The 14,346-nt window shown below is 50.6% G+C and overlaps 1 protein-coding gene across 1 annotated transcript; it reads right to left on the bottom strand.

Moving 5' to 3' along the window:
* Positions 1-162: 162 nt before the first annotated feature.
* On the bottom strand, positions 163-14,300 carry ELOA (elongin A). The gene is made up of 11 exons (XM_005529731.3): positions 14,154-14,300; positions 9,529-9,585; positions 8,764-8,882; positions 6,759-7,971; positions 5,858-5,972; positions 5,369-5,524; positions 4,910-5,007; positions 4,495-4,675; positions 3,953-4,064; positions 3,569-3,720; positions 163-3,059 (listed from the first exon to the last, which is right to left on the bottom strand). The coding sequence occupies exons 1-11, from the start codon at positions 14,223-14,225 to the stop codon at positions 2,998-3,000; spliced, it is 2,337 nt and encodes a 778-aa protein (XP_005529788.2). The 5' UTR covers positions 14,226-14,300; the 3' UTR covers positions 163-2,997.
* Between the last annotated feature and the right edge of the window lie 46 nt (positions 14,301-14,346).

Genomic DNA, 14,346 nt, shown 5'->3' with positions numbered 1-14,346 from the left:
TGGGGATTGTTCCAAGCAGCGCAGGAACGGGAGCAGCACCGCCGCCGGGATAGCGGAGCGGGATACCGGAGCGGGATACCGGAGCATCACCTCCAAGGAGCCACGGAGTTTCCTAATGGTGTATTTAACATTCGTTATCAGCATCAGGAAAGAACGAGCAGCCACGGTCCAGTGTTTGGCTTTTATTGAGACATGATTCTCCTCTTTTTCATATAACTTATCTAATTAAAATATTCATCTTAGTTACCACAAAAAAAAGGGAACATAGAAAATTGTATATATACACAGTTTGGGACCAAAATACAAATACGAGTCCAAGTCACTCCCCCTCCTTCTCCTCCTCCCGTTATTCATCCTACAGGGATGGGGTGGGAAGGGGGAAGAGGCAGCTCTGCTCCATCCTTCAGAGTGTGGTGGAGCACAGAACAACTGTGCAAGTGTCATAGCCCGAGACTGGGAAGGAGCACTTCGATCCCAGACTTTGCAGTGTGTCCCTCAGGGGAATATCCTTGCTCTGCTCCCAGCTGAGGGCCGCTGCTCCCCTCTCCTCAGGCTGGATTTAGTGTCCGAGCAAAAGGAAGGGAAGGGCGAGGGGTTGGCATCGCCCCTGTGGGAGCAGAGTCACACCAGTGTCACCTCCCTGCAATGCCACCAACAAAACACGGACACAGCTGGCAAAGCCTGGAGCAAAGCAGCTGCTCTGAGAGGGAAAGAGCATCTCCCCAAAACAGCAATGCTTGGGCCATAGCCACAGCTGAGTGTGGAGTTGTGATATCAAGAATTGGCAGTTTTGCAGTGCCCAGAATCGTTCTCAGGCATCGCCCAGATCCTTTGCTCAAAGCTCCATCGTGTCTGAACACGATACCAGGCTCTGCTTCCCTCCCCTCTGCCCCTACCCCAAGTACAGAGAGAAATAAACAGTAGCACAACGGTCAGCAGAAGAGAATATATTGTTATCTAATTAAAAATACAGCAAAATTAAATACAGCAAAAACGCAGGAGAGTAAGGAAGGAGCCATTATTTTACAGCACAACACACACTGAAATGCTGCACAGTAACATTAAAGCATCTGGGACTGTAACAAACTTACAGCACATGAGAGTCTGAGAACATTTTTCCAAGAATTTCAAACTAAACAGATAACAGACCAAATAAACAGGAGACAGGTGTTCAGAATGGTTTTAAAGAAAGATGTTTCTTTTAAAGGAGGAGGAAAAAAAAAAGGAAAGAAACAAAAAAAAAAAAAACCAAACCAAACAGACCAGAAGCAAAACAGGGATTTTTCTAGAGCCCTCCAGGGAGGACCCTTCACAGCAAAGTTTCCCCCGGTCAGTGCACACAGACAACTCCACCGGTTTGGGATTTGGCAGCCACAGAAAGCCAGCAGCAGAGCTTCTCAGGAGCTGCCAACAACAGCATCCACTACCAGCATCTTTTCCACCCAGACAGCAAAGTCCTAGGGCAGCAAATATGGCTTGGAACAGGAGAATGCCTCCCCTCTCTGACCCAGCTGGACCCAGGATCCCTCACAGAGAGGCCATGAGCCCTGGGGTCTCCCCAGCCCCATCCTCTGCTTGCACCACCCCGGGGGTTCCCTTTGGGGCAGACAAAACACAAGCAGAAACCTTCCCCTTGTCACACCCCACAAGCAGAAAGCTTCCCAACAGCACAGCACAGCTCCTGGATGTGTCCAGCTCCGGCCCCCACACGAGCCCAGCTGCCATCCTCACATCCTCAGCAGGGCTCTGACCTCTCCGGGAGCTCCAGGGCACTCCCTGACACTCCCACCAGCCCCATCAAGCACCTTCTCCTTCCTGAGCTCCAGCTCCTCACACAGCAGGTCCAAGGGAGCCTTTTGAACTGCTGCTCTGAAGGACACACGTGTTACAACAGCCACATTCCGTTGCTCACCTCCCTCCAACCTCATTCAAGTGGTTTCGGGTTCAAAGACCAAAATCCGTGGATTTTTCCCAAGAGGGGACAGAGCAAAACATACAGGAAAAAGACAGGATTTAGGCATCAGCTTCCCAACTGGAAATAAATCCTTTGCAATTCCACACAGAAAACAAGACAAAAGCATTCCTTCTTCCCACTGAAAGAGGCAAACAACGCCTTCACTGGTATTTAAAAACTGTTTTCCATTGCAAAGTCCCCTATCTCTCTCCAGATAAAAAGTTAAAATCTGACTTGATGCACAATAAAACTTCTTCCAAATCCCTGGCAGTTTTATTCCCAGTAGCCAGCAGAAGACAACAGCAGCAGAGGAAACGTCCCCAAAGGCTCTTTGCATCCCTGCAGGACCACAAAAGCACCTGTACAGGATCTACAGCAACAGCACAGAGAAGGTCAAGAGCTGAGATTTTATTGACACACACGAGCAGGGAGCAAAGCCTCAGGGCTGGATGCACTTGCCAAAGGACTGACAGGTGGATGGGCCACTGGTCCTACCTGTCCCAGAGTCCCCAGGTGAGACTTTGGGCCCAGCAGGTACCAGATCACAGGAAAGGCTCCTGTGACACCCAGTGTCCACTCAGATGGATTCCAGCTCGAGGCATCAAGGCTGACCCCAGGACTGGGTTGGGAGGGGAGCAACATAAATAATACATAAGGGGAGAGGGGCAAAATATTAATTAAAACCATTTTATAATTTATTAAGAGGTTAAATAGTAAATAAGTCTCTGGATCTTCCACTCTCAGCAGGTGCCAAGATTTCACATTTTCCTGTGTCGGGAGATTCTGTACACCCTTCTTTCGATGGATGACAAAGCCAGAAACAGAATGTTGAGGACAGGGGTTAAAAGAGGGGGGCTTGACACTGAGAAAGGGACCAGAATAAAAGATAAAATACTGTGCCGTCATCTTGTGCAGATCGAAGCTTCTCCCAGCAGCTGCAGCCTCCAAAGAGTTCAAAGATAAGGAAGGGCTGTTTGGGTACCTTCTCCCCTTTCAGTGCCACTCCTTCCCAAGAGAGAAAGGCCCAGCTCAGCACTGCAAACTTATCTCCGAGAGAACCTGTTTTTGAAAGCTTTGATAGTCTTTGCCATCATTGGTGCAATTTCTGCAAAAGAGAAAGAAAAAACAAAACACTGCTGAGTCAAACAAAAATGAAATGAATGAAAGCAAAAGTGATAGACAAAGAGCTGAGAGCAATTGAAATCCGCAGCCCTGGCAGACTTGAGTGTTTGAGCAGGGCCCATCAGAGTTTTCAGGTCACAGATTTGAGGAGAAGCCACTGCTTTCTGCACTGCACCAACACAGATCTCTGGTTAAAGCCTCCCTGCTTCCTTCCCCTGAGAGCTGCACTCCAATTCCAAACAGACACGGGCAGCAGGAGGGCAAAGGCAGAGGTTCTGCCTCACTGGTACATTTAGGACAGGCTGCTACTGAGTCAGCTCTGAGCAGGTGAATCAGATGTCTCCCTTTGCTGCTCCTCACACAACAAGTTTGAACAGAGAGAGAGGAGAGATACCAACATCAACCCTCCTGCACAGCCTGGGATTCTCCCACAGCAGCTGTTTGTGAAGAAGCTCTAAGAGACCACAGGGATGTGCTGCAGGTTGTACTTACTCTTCACAGGGGGTTTCCTGGGGTCGTAGGAGGAGAAGGTGCTGCCTGAAGATGGGACCGAGTGGGCACTGCTGGTGCTGGGCCCATCGTAGGACTGCTCGTCACTCGCCCGAGCGTGGCTTTTGCTGGATGTGTACAGGACTGGTTTAATTCTGGAACAGACACAGGACAGGCGTTTCCATAAAGGATTCACCGTGGTTTGACACAATTCCAGACACAAGACACCTTTGTAACAGCAGCAGGGCTGCTACAATGTGGAACCAGCGGGCGCTTCCCAGCAGGAAACAGATGATTACAGTTACAAATTTCCCTGCAAAAGGAGCTCCCAGACACACGGTGTCCTTTCCTGAGCTTCAGGGGGCACTGAGCAAGAGGAACACTCACTTGGTCTTCTCTGGCAGAAGAGGGCCTCCAGTTCCGAACTTCTCTTGTCTCCTCCGTACGTCCCGAGGGGGCTTCGCTGCAGAGTTCACAAATGCCATCTTGGCCACTCTCCCTGCAAGAGGCCAGAAACATCACTTACATCCAGCTGGCTATAAATGAGGCTCCTCACTGCTTGTCCTACTGCTGACAGTTCATCCACCTCTCCCCAGCCAATCCATTCCAAAGAAACAGTGACAGTCTCCTTCCTAAGGTCTGAACCTCTAGCGATGAGAAATGAGACTGATCAGCTCAGCAGTTCTCATTATGTTCACCCAAAAACCAGGAATGTTTCCCCCCACCCTGATTCTCTTCCATGCCAGCAAGGAGAACCACACGGAACAACAGGAGCCTACTCCTCACTGGTGTCAAATATTGAGCTGCTTCAACACCATCATGGATGAAAGCGAGCCACCACTAAACCACGAAGCAAAGGCGAGCACACAGAGCTAAGCAACTCCTAAACTGGACTGGTTTTAAACCCAAATGCCCTCCCTAAGCCCCACCTTTGGGTTTGTTGGCGTGGGCAGAGCCGATGTTGCGTGCCAGCATGAGCAGGCGCTGCTCGCGTGCGTCGTGCAGCCGCAGGTACATCTCCCGCCACGACTCGAACTCCTCGGGCTTCTCGTTCTTGAAGTCTCGCAGGCAGTGATTGTGCCACAGCTGATCTGTGTCCTCCACCAGCACCTGAAACAAACCCACACAGAGCTGGGATCCCTCCTGACTCCTCCTGTCCCCTTTCCCTTGGCACCAGCTCAGTGCCACTGGAATTCCAGCAGGGCCTGTGTGCAGCAAAGCCAGGAACTCAGGGCTAGCAAAAGCCACGTTTTGCAATGAAAAAAATCTTAGTTTGCTATTCTGCTGTTGCAGCTGAGGACAGCCCTGCACACCACATCCCTTCTCCCAGGCCAAGGCACTCACATGGTTACATTCCTCGATGCGATACAGCTGCTCCGGGGTGCACCTCTCCAACACGGGCTCCAGCACGGAGAAAGGGACACCACCCACTTCATAGATTGCTAGAAAGAAGCAAGAAGAACAGGGTATTAATTATCCTGCTCCTTCCTTGCCAAAGAAAGGGCTTAACACCTTGAAACACAGTGAAAGAACTGCAGCGTTGCACAACACCAGACAGGACGAGGGGAGGAGAAAGGAACCTCAGGCACCAATATTTCCAAGTTAAGAAATATCTGTGCAAGCTCCATTTGCCACAATTTCCAGTGCTTCAGCACTGCCTGACAGCATTCTGGGTGCTGATCCCTGCAGCACCTGGAATTCCAGTGGGATTTATCCCGTATTTGTAACAAGGGGGAACTGCTGGGGTCTGTAGCAACAAGTTGCCAAAATTTCAGTGACTCTGAGGCAAGGAAAAGTACTTACAGTCGATGTTGTTACTGAGGACTCTGATACACTGCTGGTACAGGGACATCATCTTTGGGAGGTAGGCAGTTTTGGAGCCAGAGTACACCTGCATTTTGGAATTCAACCGCCGGCCTGTGAAACCCGCTTCGCTCTCCTCCACTGGCGAGGACACTGCTGTGGAGGGAAACGCTTGGAGTGAGGAGGGGGCAGAGAAAAGAAAGAGCCTGTCCTGATAAACAGCACAGGAGGCACAAATTGGAGTCACCCAGAAGTGCCCCAAAGGGCAAAGTCTTCTCCAAGAGACTGCAGAGGAAGCTCAGGAAGGGCAAGGCCAAAGCCCAAGCCCCAGAGAAGCGTCAGTGAAGGATTCTTCACTGGGAAGCAGCTGCTTTTTTGTCTGAAACCTCTGCCCTTGGCAGACCCCAACAGAAAGACCCCAGCCAGCATCCACTCCTGCTCTCTCCCACAATCTGGCTCATTCCAAACCCATTTCCTTGCCCAACATACCTTTCCTTTTTGTCTGGGAGCAGGTGATGGACTCAATTGAGGGAAGAGGACGATAATTGGCCTGGATGGGGGGCAGGGGGATGTCTGGTAACGTCGGAACCACATCTAAAATTATCTGGAAGGAGAGGATGGACATGGAATAAGACAGGAATACATGTGACATTCCACCAGTGTACAAACAGCACTCAGCTGTGGGGTTTTTTTGCAGATTTTGAATAAACCACTCAGTGCTGCTCAGTTTGCACAAGGCAACAACCTCAGGGGGTGGCTGCCAATAGGAAGAAGCCAAAATTTGGGATCTGAATCATTCAGCACCTTCCAGAAAGAGCCATCCCTGTTTTTATCCTATTCAGGAGAAGCAGAAGCATTTCCTTGATCTCAAACACTCATTTTCTCCTCTTCCTGCAAAAAAATTTTGCACTGATGGAGGAGAAAGGGAACCTCAGAAACTGAGGAAAACTGAAAACTTTGATATGGAGTTTTTTGAAGCACTTATTAGAATGAATGGCAAAGCAGGATTTAAAATGCTGTTAAACCTTATAAAAACCACTTTGTGAAGAGACAAGTGTTTAAAAGTTGAGTAAAAAGATGAAACAGTAATGATTTTTTTTTACATTTAGTCCCTATTTAGACACCAAACCCTGCCACCCATGTGACAAAGGATCTGTACAGAAATATTGCTCATTTTCCAGGCTTTCACAAAAGAAGGTTTGTCTTCTGGAATGAGCTGCCTTGTACCACCAGTTCTCCCATTTCTGCACACTAAAAGAGGTCAATTTTAGAGAAGCACAAATATTTGAGAGGGGAGACATGAGAACCTCGTTAGCAGGAGATGCACTGCAAACTGGGCTGGATTCTAAGCTCACATCCACAGATCCTCTGCCTTCTCACCAAACCTTACCCTCTTTGGTTTAGGAGGCTCTGGGGGTTTCTTCTCTGCCTTTTTCTCACTTGTTCTTTTGTGGCTTGGACTTTTCTGACTGGAGCTCGAGCTGTTGGTGCTGGCTTTGGATCCGTTCTGTTTGCTGTGCCCTCGGTCTTTGTCCCCAGCTGACCCAGCCGAGGATTTGACCACTTTCTTTTTCTTTTTCTGGGGCTGGTCATAGCTGAGATATGACTCAAACGACATTGTAGGTTGTTCAAACTCATCCTCTGCTTCCCCCTCCCCAGAATTTGAGGAAAAACCCACAGATTTTTTCTCCACATCGGAGATTTTGCGCTTCCCCTCCGAAGACTTTAAGCTCCCAGAACCCCCCTTTTCCTTGATCCTATTGCCCGAGTCACTCTCAGCTTTCCGTTTCTCCGAGTTAGAGCTCTCCAGGCTCTGCTTGGACTTTTCCAATTTGCTCTTCTCAGAGTCCCGATGCTTTTGCTTCTTGACATGGTTGTCCAAAGGTTCCTCTGAGTGCAGCAACGAGTGCGACTTCTCCTTCCTGGAGGTGCCGCTTTCCCGATTCTTCTCCTTTTTGGTGCCCTCTGATGTCCTCTGCTTCTCCTTGCCAGCTGCTGCCACGGGGGATTCTCTGAGCTGCTCTTTAAAAGAGCTTTTGTGCAACCTCTCTGGGCTGAAGGCAGAGGTCCTGTCATCCCCTCTGTCATCGAGTCGCTGCTTCTTGTGCGAGGATTTGTGCTCTTTGCTCCGACTCGCGTTCCCTTTGTCGCAGAAATCGCTGGAGCTGCGCTCCCGGCCTGCCCCGAGCTTCTCCTGGAAGCTGTGGCCTTTACTGGCTTTCCGATGGAATAGTGCTGGCTCTTCCTGCTCCTCAGAGGCGTAAGGGTCTGTGTCCACATCCTGGGGGCTCTCACTGGGCTCGGGTGACACAGCTTGTCCACAGTCTGAGTACTCCTGGTCTGAGGAGAGCACCGGGGAGGATCTGCCCCAGCCCTTCCCTTGGTGGATGCTATAGCCGTAAGTCTCATGGGCTCTCTCAGGCCTAGGATGCCTTTTGGGTTTCTTTTCCCTATGATCTGGGCTATAGGACTGGCTGCAAGATGGCTGGAAGGGTTCTGAGTAATCCTGGTCAGGCTCCTCATCCTCTCTTAGGGAGGATTCCTGATGCCTTTTGCTCGAGCTGCTCCTCTCGTAGTCACGCTCTTCAGAGTCCAGGTTATTTCTGAAGGGAGAAGAAACCAAAAAGACTTAGATTAATACTGCCCAACATGAATGAAAAGAGCCATTCCCTGGACTGGAACACCTCTAACAGAAGACCAAGGCTGTATTTGGTAGCTTTGTGGCAAAAATCCCACTAAAACTCTAAGGAACATCAACAATCAGGGATTTAAAAACTGCATTTCTAGTGCAAGAATTGACAAAGCACTTTTATTAGGACTAGAGACAGAACTTTCTCCTTGCCTACACACTCCTGGCTGTGTGATGCTGTGGGAAATGTCCCCCAGTCCCCCAGCTCAACACGTGGGAATATGACTCCTTTAAATTCCCATTAATAACTGGGCCTTTTATCACTCAAATCTATTTGATCTCTGCTGGGTTCAACACAGCTTTGTTACTGACACATGCCTGCTAGCAATAACTTCCAGTTTCCATAGGATTCTGGCTCATAAAAGCATTCTTTCAAATTACTTGGGCCTAGAGCTTCCTGTCTTCAGAACATAAAATGGCAAGCAAGCAGATTGCATCTTTTGCTTTATTAAGGCATCTCCTGTTAATCTCTTCATCAAACTGCCAATTCTTGAAAGCTGGCCCAAACTTCCACATGAAACTGCAGCTGTCATCATCCCAACACTCCAGAGCCAGCAAAGGCAGGAAGTTTCTGCCAAAACAAGGCAAAACCCCCAGGCAGAGATTGCATATTGGTTTTACAAGTATTTCCAGAGCCTTGGCCAGAGAGGTTTGAAATATCCACTGAAAAAAACATTCCCAAAGCTCATCCATGGGGCTCACTCACCGCTCCACCTCCTGGGCCACTGGCACCAGCTTCTTCCACCTGGCCACAAGGTCCTTGGCAAAGTCTCCCACGAGCTCGTGTTTCCTCAGGCTGTTCACAGTCTTCCCAACTCCTGTCTCCTTCAGGAGAGAAGCACAAATCCATCTTAGCAAAACAGGAATTCTCACCCCTGCCAAACTCCCTAAAGAGTCAATGAGAAGAACACACTCCCTGCTGCTGGGAGGGAGAAAGTTCCTTGATCTCACAGCAAAGAGAGATCACTTTTATTCACAGCAAAGAGATCTCACTTTTATCATGTTCTCAGCTGCTTTGTATCACTCACTACATGTACACCAAAGAGTTAATTCTACCTTAGTCAAACACCAATTATTTGTATTAATAACCCAAGTCAGTATTTACCATGAGAGCTGGCAAGTTTGAAGACAGAAGCCATTAAAAACTGTAAGGATTAGCACTTCCTCATTTCCTGCTGATTTGTTATTGCTGGGATCTGCTCCAACTCTCACATCCCAGTCAGGTGTTAAGCTTTTGGGAGAACCGAGCGTGACAAACTGTCCTCTGTGGCTTCCCACCTGCCCTGGCACGCTCCTTCCCCATGCCTGGCACTTCCAGAACCTTATCACAATCACACCCATGTCACTGGGCTGTAGCAGGTGGCCTGGGAAACACACCCTGTTCCAGGGAAAGCAGCACTTCCATGGAAAACAGCCCTCCCTGGGACTCCACAGACACCATGAAAAGCCCCAGAGATTTCACAGCTCTTACCACGAGAATGTCAACAGTGATGGGTAACTCTGACAGCCTCTTCAGACTCTTCAGCAGCTGTGGAGACAACAGGAGAAACGTTCAGAGTTGTCACACAGGACCACAGACTGGGATTAGGGAGGAAGGAAATGCTGCACTGCCTGAGAGCTTGTTAGGAAGATCCAAGTGGCTGACAGCTGCTGTCTCGCTCCACAAAAAGCTCCTGGGAAGCTGGACACGAGGGCCAACTGCAAAAAATCTTGTCTCTGCCCACAAGAACCCACCTGAAAGTCTCGTAGCACACTCAAATATTAACGTTTGCTTCACACAGGACTGCAGCTTAAATCTGGCTTAAAGCACTGGGAACAGAAACACACAGCAAGAGGAAGAAAGGACTTGGAAGCCTGTGACTCAAAAGGTGGTGGTGGAATTACCCCTTGGCAAGAGGGGTGGGAGCAAACCAAAATAAAAGAGGAAGGAAGATTTCTAGATGCTGCTAAAGACCTAAGAGGGGAACCGGTGTCTCCACTGCCCACAGGCTCTCTTCAATCAGCTGCTAAAACAGCACCTGATCCCTTCCAAATTCCCTCCCTCTTGCTCCACTCTTTCCCCTTGCCTTCACCAAACACCAGAGAAGTGTTTTTTCCATGGGACAGGGTGGAACAAGGAGCCCTCTCCACTGAGGAGCTGAAGGCAACAAGAAACAGCCTCAAGCTGCGCCAGGGGAGGTTCAGGTTGGACACCAGGAGAAATTTCTTCAGGAAAGGGTGGCCAGGCATGGGAATGGACTGTCCATGGAGGTGCTGAAGGATTGACCAGACATGGGGCTCTGGGCTTGATAAGGTGGGGATCAGTCACACATTGGACTTTATGATCTTTTCCAACCCTAATGACTGTGGGATTCTAAGTGAAGGGGATGTTCCCGTACCTCTGCCACCCAGGTGGTTTGGGACATGGCCTCACCACCATGTCTGCTGGCTCTGTAGCTACACTACATGGAAGGACACATCTGACAGCACCGTTGCCCCTCACATCATTTCCCAGAGCTCAGCTATAGCCGCAGTCCAGCCTCATCAGCATTCCCATTATTATGGCCCCTATACAGCCCAGGCTGTGCTCAGCACTCCTATGCTATATGCCATACAAAGGGCTGCCCCTGATCCAGAAGATCTTCTCTTTAAAGCACTCTGCTCATGCTCAAATCAGCACTGTCAGCCTAAGCTGGCACCCAGTCACCCCCAGGGCCACCGTGCAAGGGTCAGACAGGTTTGCAGGTTTCCTTCTCGGAGGGAAATGAGTTCCTTTAACCTATTTGAGGAGCACTCGTGCTCTCAGAGGGGAAGCACTCCTCGACACCCAGAGAAGGGTTGCTCTGACTTAAGCAAAACCACAACTTCTGTTCACTAGAAACCACTCCTTTGTATTTTTTTATATTTAGGACCTAATAACTGTGACAGAAGGTTTCGGTTTTCTTGGTTTAGAAGAGTGAAACACTGATACCAAGAGTGGCTGCTGTTGCCTTGCCAGCACAGCTGCTCAACAAGTGCACTGGCAACCAAAGCCATCAAACCAAAAGCAGCAGGGACAGTCCTACTCTGCTGCCTCTCCCAGGACTGCCTGCCACAGGTCAGGGGTCAGGATCCCCCTGGGAAGGCCAAAATCCTGCTGGGATTGGTAATAAAGGAGTTTGGACTTGCCTGTGCAAAGGGGACAGGAAGGGAAAGAAGGATGGAGTTTTGTACTAGATTGAAAAAGATAAAACCAGTACAATATTAAAGCAACAGCATCTCTGTGAGCTAACTGAATTCCTAGAAAGGTTTCTTTCAGAGTTTAAAAAATCCCACTATGAGAGTAAGAACCAAGGAGAACTCGTCCTGGTATCCCTAAATCCTCCCAAATATTTTCTAGCTACACCCCACTGTAGCATCTCCCACAGTTCTGTTTGCTCTTTTAGTTATTTGTTGCCTTCAGGGCTGAATTCCAGGAAGAGAGGTGCTGTTCTCAATGGGAATGCTGTTCTCAGTGTGGCTGGAGAACAGAGGAGACACACACTTGATCTAGAACACGTCTCACGAGGAGCTGAGTTATTCCACAGCCACTGCAGTTGGTTCCTCCGTGGAACACAGGTCCATGAGATGCACCAAGTGAGACAACTTTGATGCAGTGGGGCTTAAAAACTCACACTAAACTTTATTTCCTTTAGAAACAAGTTGATGGAGTTCATCCCACTGAGACTTAAAGGGTCATCAGGAAGAATTCTGGACGACAGGAGGAATTTCTTCACAGAAAGGTGGTCAGGCATTGGAAGGAGGTGGTGGAGTTCCCATCCCTGGATGTGTTCAAGAAATAACTCAATGCAGAGCTCAGTTGATATGGAAGAGTTCAATCAAAGGTTAGTCTCGATCCTGGAGGTCTTTTCCAACCTGTAACAATCCTGGGATTCTAAATCTGGCAGCTCATCTTGGAAATAACCAGGATCATACAAACCCTGGGAGGAAAAGGCGACCAGGTGGGAGGCAGGAAACACCAGGCTCGTGTCTTGTGAGACACACACGACAAAGCTCATCTAAAACAACCCAGCACAGGGCAGGGCTTCAGTCAATCCCATAAAACCTTCCCTGAGTTCCAGCTCCAATCAAGTTCTGTTGAACATGGCTGGATTATTTTCTTTCTTGAAAGCAGGCGGCCAGACTGACACTAAAAACACACACTAAAGTCAAATTGCTCCAGCACAGCCCGGCTGCTTTGCCTCCATGAAGATGCTCTTGCTCATGTTTTCCTTCTCCTCTTTCTTCCCATAGCCATGGAGCAGAGCTTGTACCTCCTCTGCTGGGAAAAAAAGGACTCTTTGCAACCCATGACAGCACTGTCCAAGATTTCACTCACACTGTTCCGTGCCAGCAGCCCAATTTTCACCCAAAACCAGTAATAACAACACTTGACACCCTTCAGCAAGGCAGTGAGTTGTACACGACACTGGGCAAATATTATTCTTTCACATTCCTGATAAAATATTTTGAAAGGATCAGGCAAGAAAAGTGAAAATGGGCAGTACCCAGGGATGCCATGGATTTGTCCTGCTGACAGGATCAAATTCCTTCAATAGGAAGGTGCTCACAAGACCTATCAAGACGATGCAATGGCAACTGAATTCAGGCTTTAAACCACTAATGCTTCCGAGGATACGGCTGGAAAAGTATCAAAAATAAAGAATATAGGTCACAGGGCCTTTCTGCTGGGGAAGAAAAGAGGTTTTCAAGTCATTACCCTGCTTTACCTCCTCTGCCTGCCCTTGCAAAACCGCCCAGGATCAACAGAGCAAGAAATGACTTCGCACCACGAGGTCACTGGAGAAAGAGTCGGGCTGTGCAAACACTGCCCTGGGACTGCAGTGCTCCAGAAACACACCAGCACTTCTTGCCCTGAGCTCACACAAGGGTCGGGGAACAGCAGCACTAATTCTCTGTGCATGCAGTGCTGAGACAATATTTGACGTCTTGCCCATGGTCTCGGCACCACGAAGCTCAGACTCCCTGGAACTGAGTCCTTGGCAGTCCCTCAGCTCCATTTGGGGCTCCAGCAGTTAAACCCTGCTCTGGTCCTGGCTGAGAGGGTGAGAAGAGTAACCAGATCCCATCGCAGCACCCCCAGCCAGGCTGGAGCTCCTACAGAGGCTCCCATTTCAAAGGGTCAGCACTCGAGCATCCTCTCCTCTTCCTGGGTGCTGGGAGATCTTGGGAAGAGAGTTCTGCAGGTGTTTGTTTCAGTGAAATAGCCAGCCCAGCACAGAGCAGCTGCACAGCCCTGCCTGCCTCCTCTTTCACCTGAATTACACAAAACGTGAGTTGAACACGTGTCAATACTCTCAACAGATGCTCCCCCTTTGAACAGAGTAACAGCAAGCCCAAATTCAACCATAATTCCAAATTTCACTAGAAAAACCAGCTCTGAACGCTGGCGCCCAGCAGGACAGCCACTGCCACCAGCCTCACGTCACCGAACACAGCGAGCCCAAGAGAGGTCGGGGCAGCACAGCAGCCGCTCCACGGCAGCTGCTGCGGGCAGAACGTTTTGGCAGCGGGCAAATTCCCTGGTGGAGAGGGGCAAGAAGAGCCAAGCAAGTCCCCCAAAGCCAGAGGGAAGGAGGCGACAGGAGGCAGCTCCGGAGCGGAGCCGTGTGTCCCCCCAGCCCCGCGGCGGTGCCTCCCTGCGTGGGCTCACCCTGCTCCGCCACACAACACGTCACCAGGGCAAGACTCTTCCGGCGGGTTCTCCGCTGCCCGTCTGCCCAGCCCTGCCAAGGGGAACCCCAAAAGGGAGCCCTGCCTGCCGGTGTGGCGGCAGGACCTGCCGTGGAAGCCGTGCCACCACCCCGAGCCCGCCACCGGGGCACCCTAAAAAGGGACTCCCGCCCACCGCTGCCACGGGGGGAACCCCACAAAGGACAGCCGCCCTCCGCCACGGGACCCCCAAGGCCTGCGAGCCGGGGACAAGCCCCGGGCAGCCCGCACGTCTCACCCCGCGGCCCCGGCCGGGCACGGAACTCCACGCAGGGGAAGCCCCGGCAGAGGGAGGCCCTGCCCCGCGCACTCCCGAGCCCCGTCCCCACCGCTGGCACCCCGGCGGGCTGAGGCAGCCCCCATCACCTTCTTGGGCTCGGCGCTGCCCGCCAGCCGCGCCTGGAGCCGGCCCACAACTTCCAGCACCGACTCCGCCATTTTTACTGCTGGAGAGCCGGCGGCGGCGGAAGCGGCTTCAGCGGCCGCCGGGCCCACGGCGCTGCCCCGCCGCCGCCGCCATCTTGGCTGCGGGCAGGAAGCGGAAGCGGCGCAACGCGGC

The sequence above is a fragment of the Pseudopodoces humilis genome, chromosome 27 (genome assembly GCF_049639895.1).
Source record: "Pseudopodoces humilis isolate 2021_Gansu_Grassland_sample_001 chromosome 27, ASM4963989v1, whole genome shotgun sequence".
Classification (NCBI taxonomy): domain Eukaryota; kingdom Metazoa; phylum Chordata; class Aves; order Passeriformes; family Paridae; genus Pseudopodoces; species Pseudopodoces humilis.
Note: the sequence above shows the minus strand (reverse complement) of the source record. Positions and strands in the feature narration are given on the sequence as shown.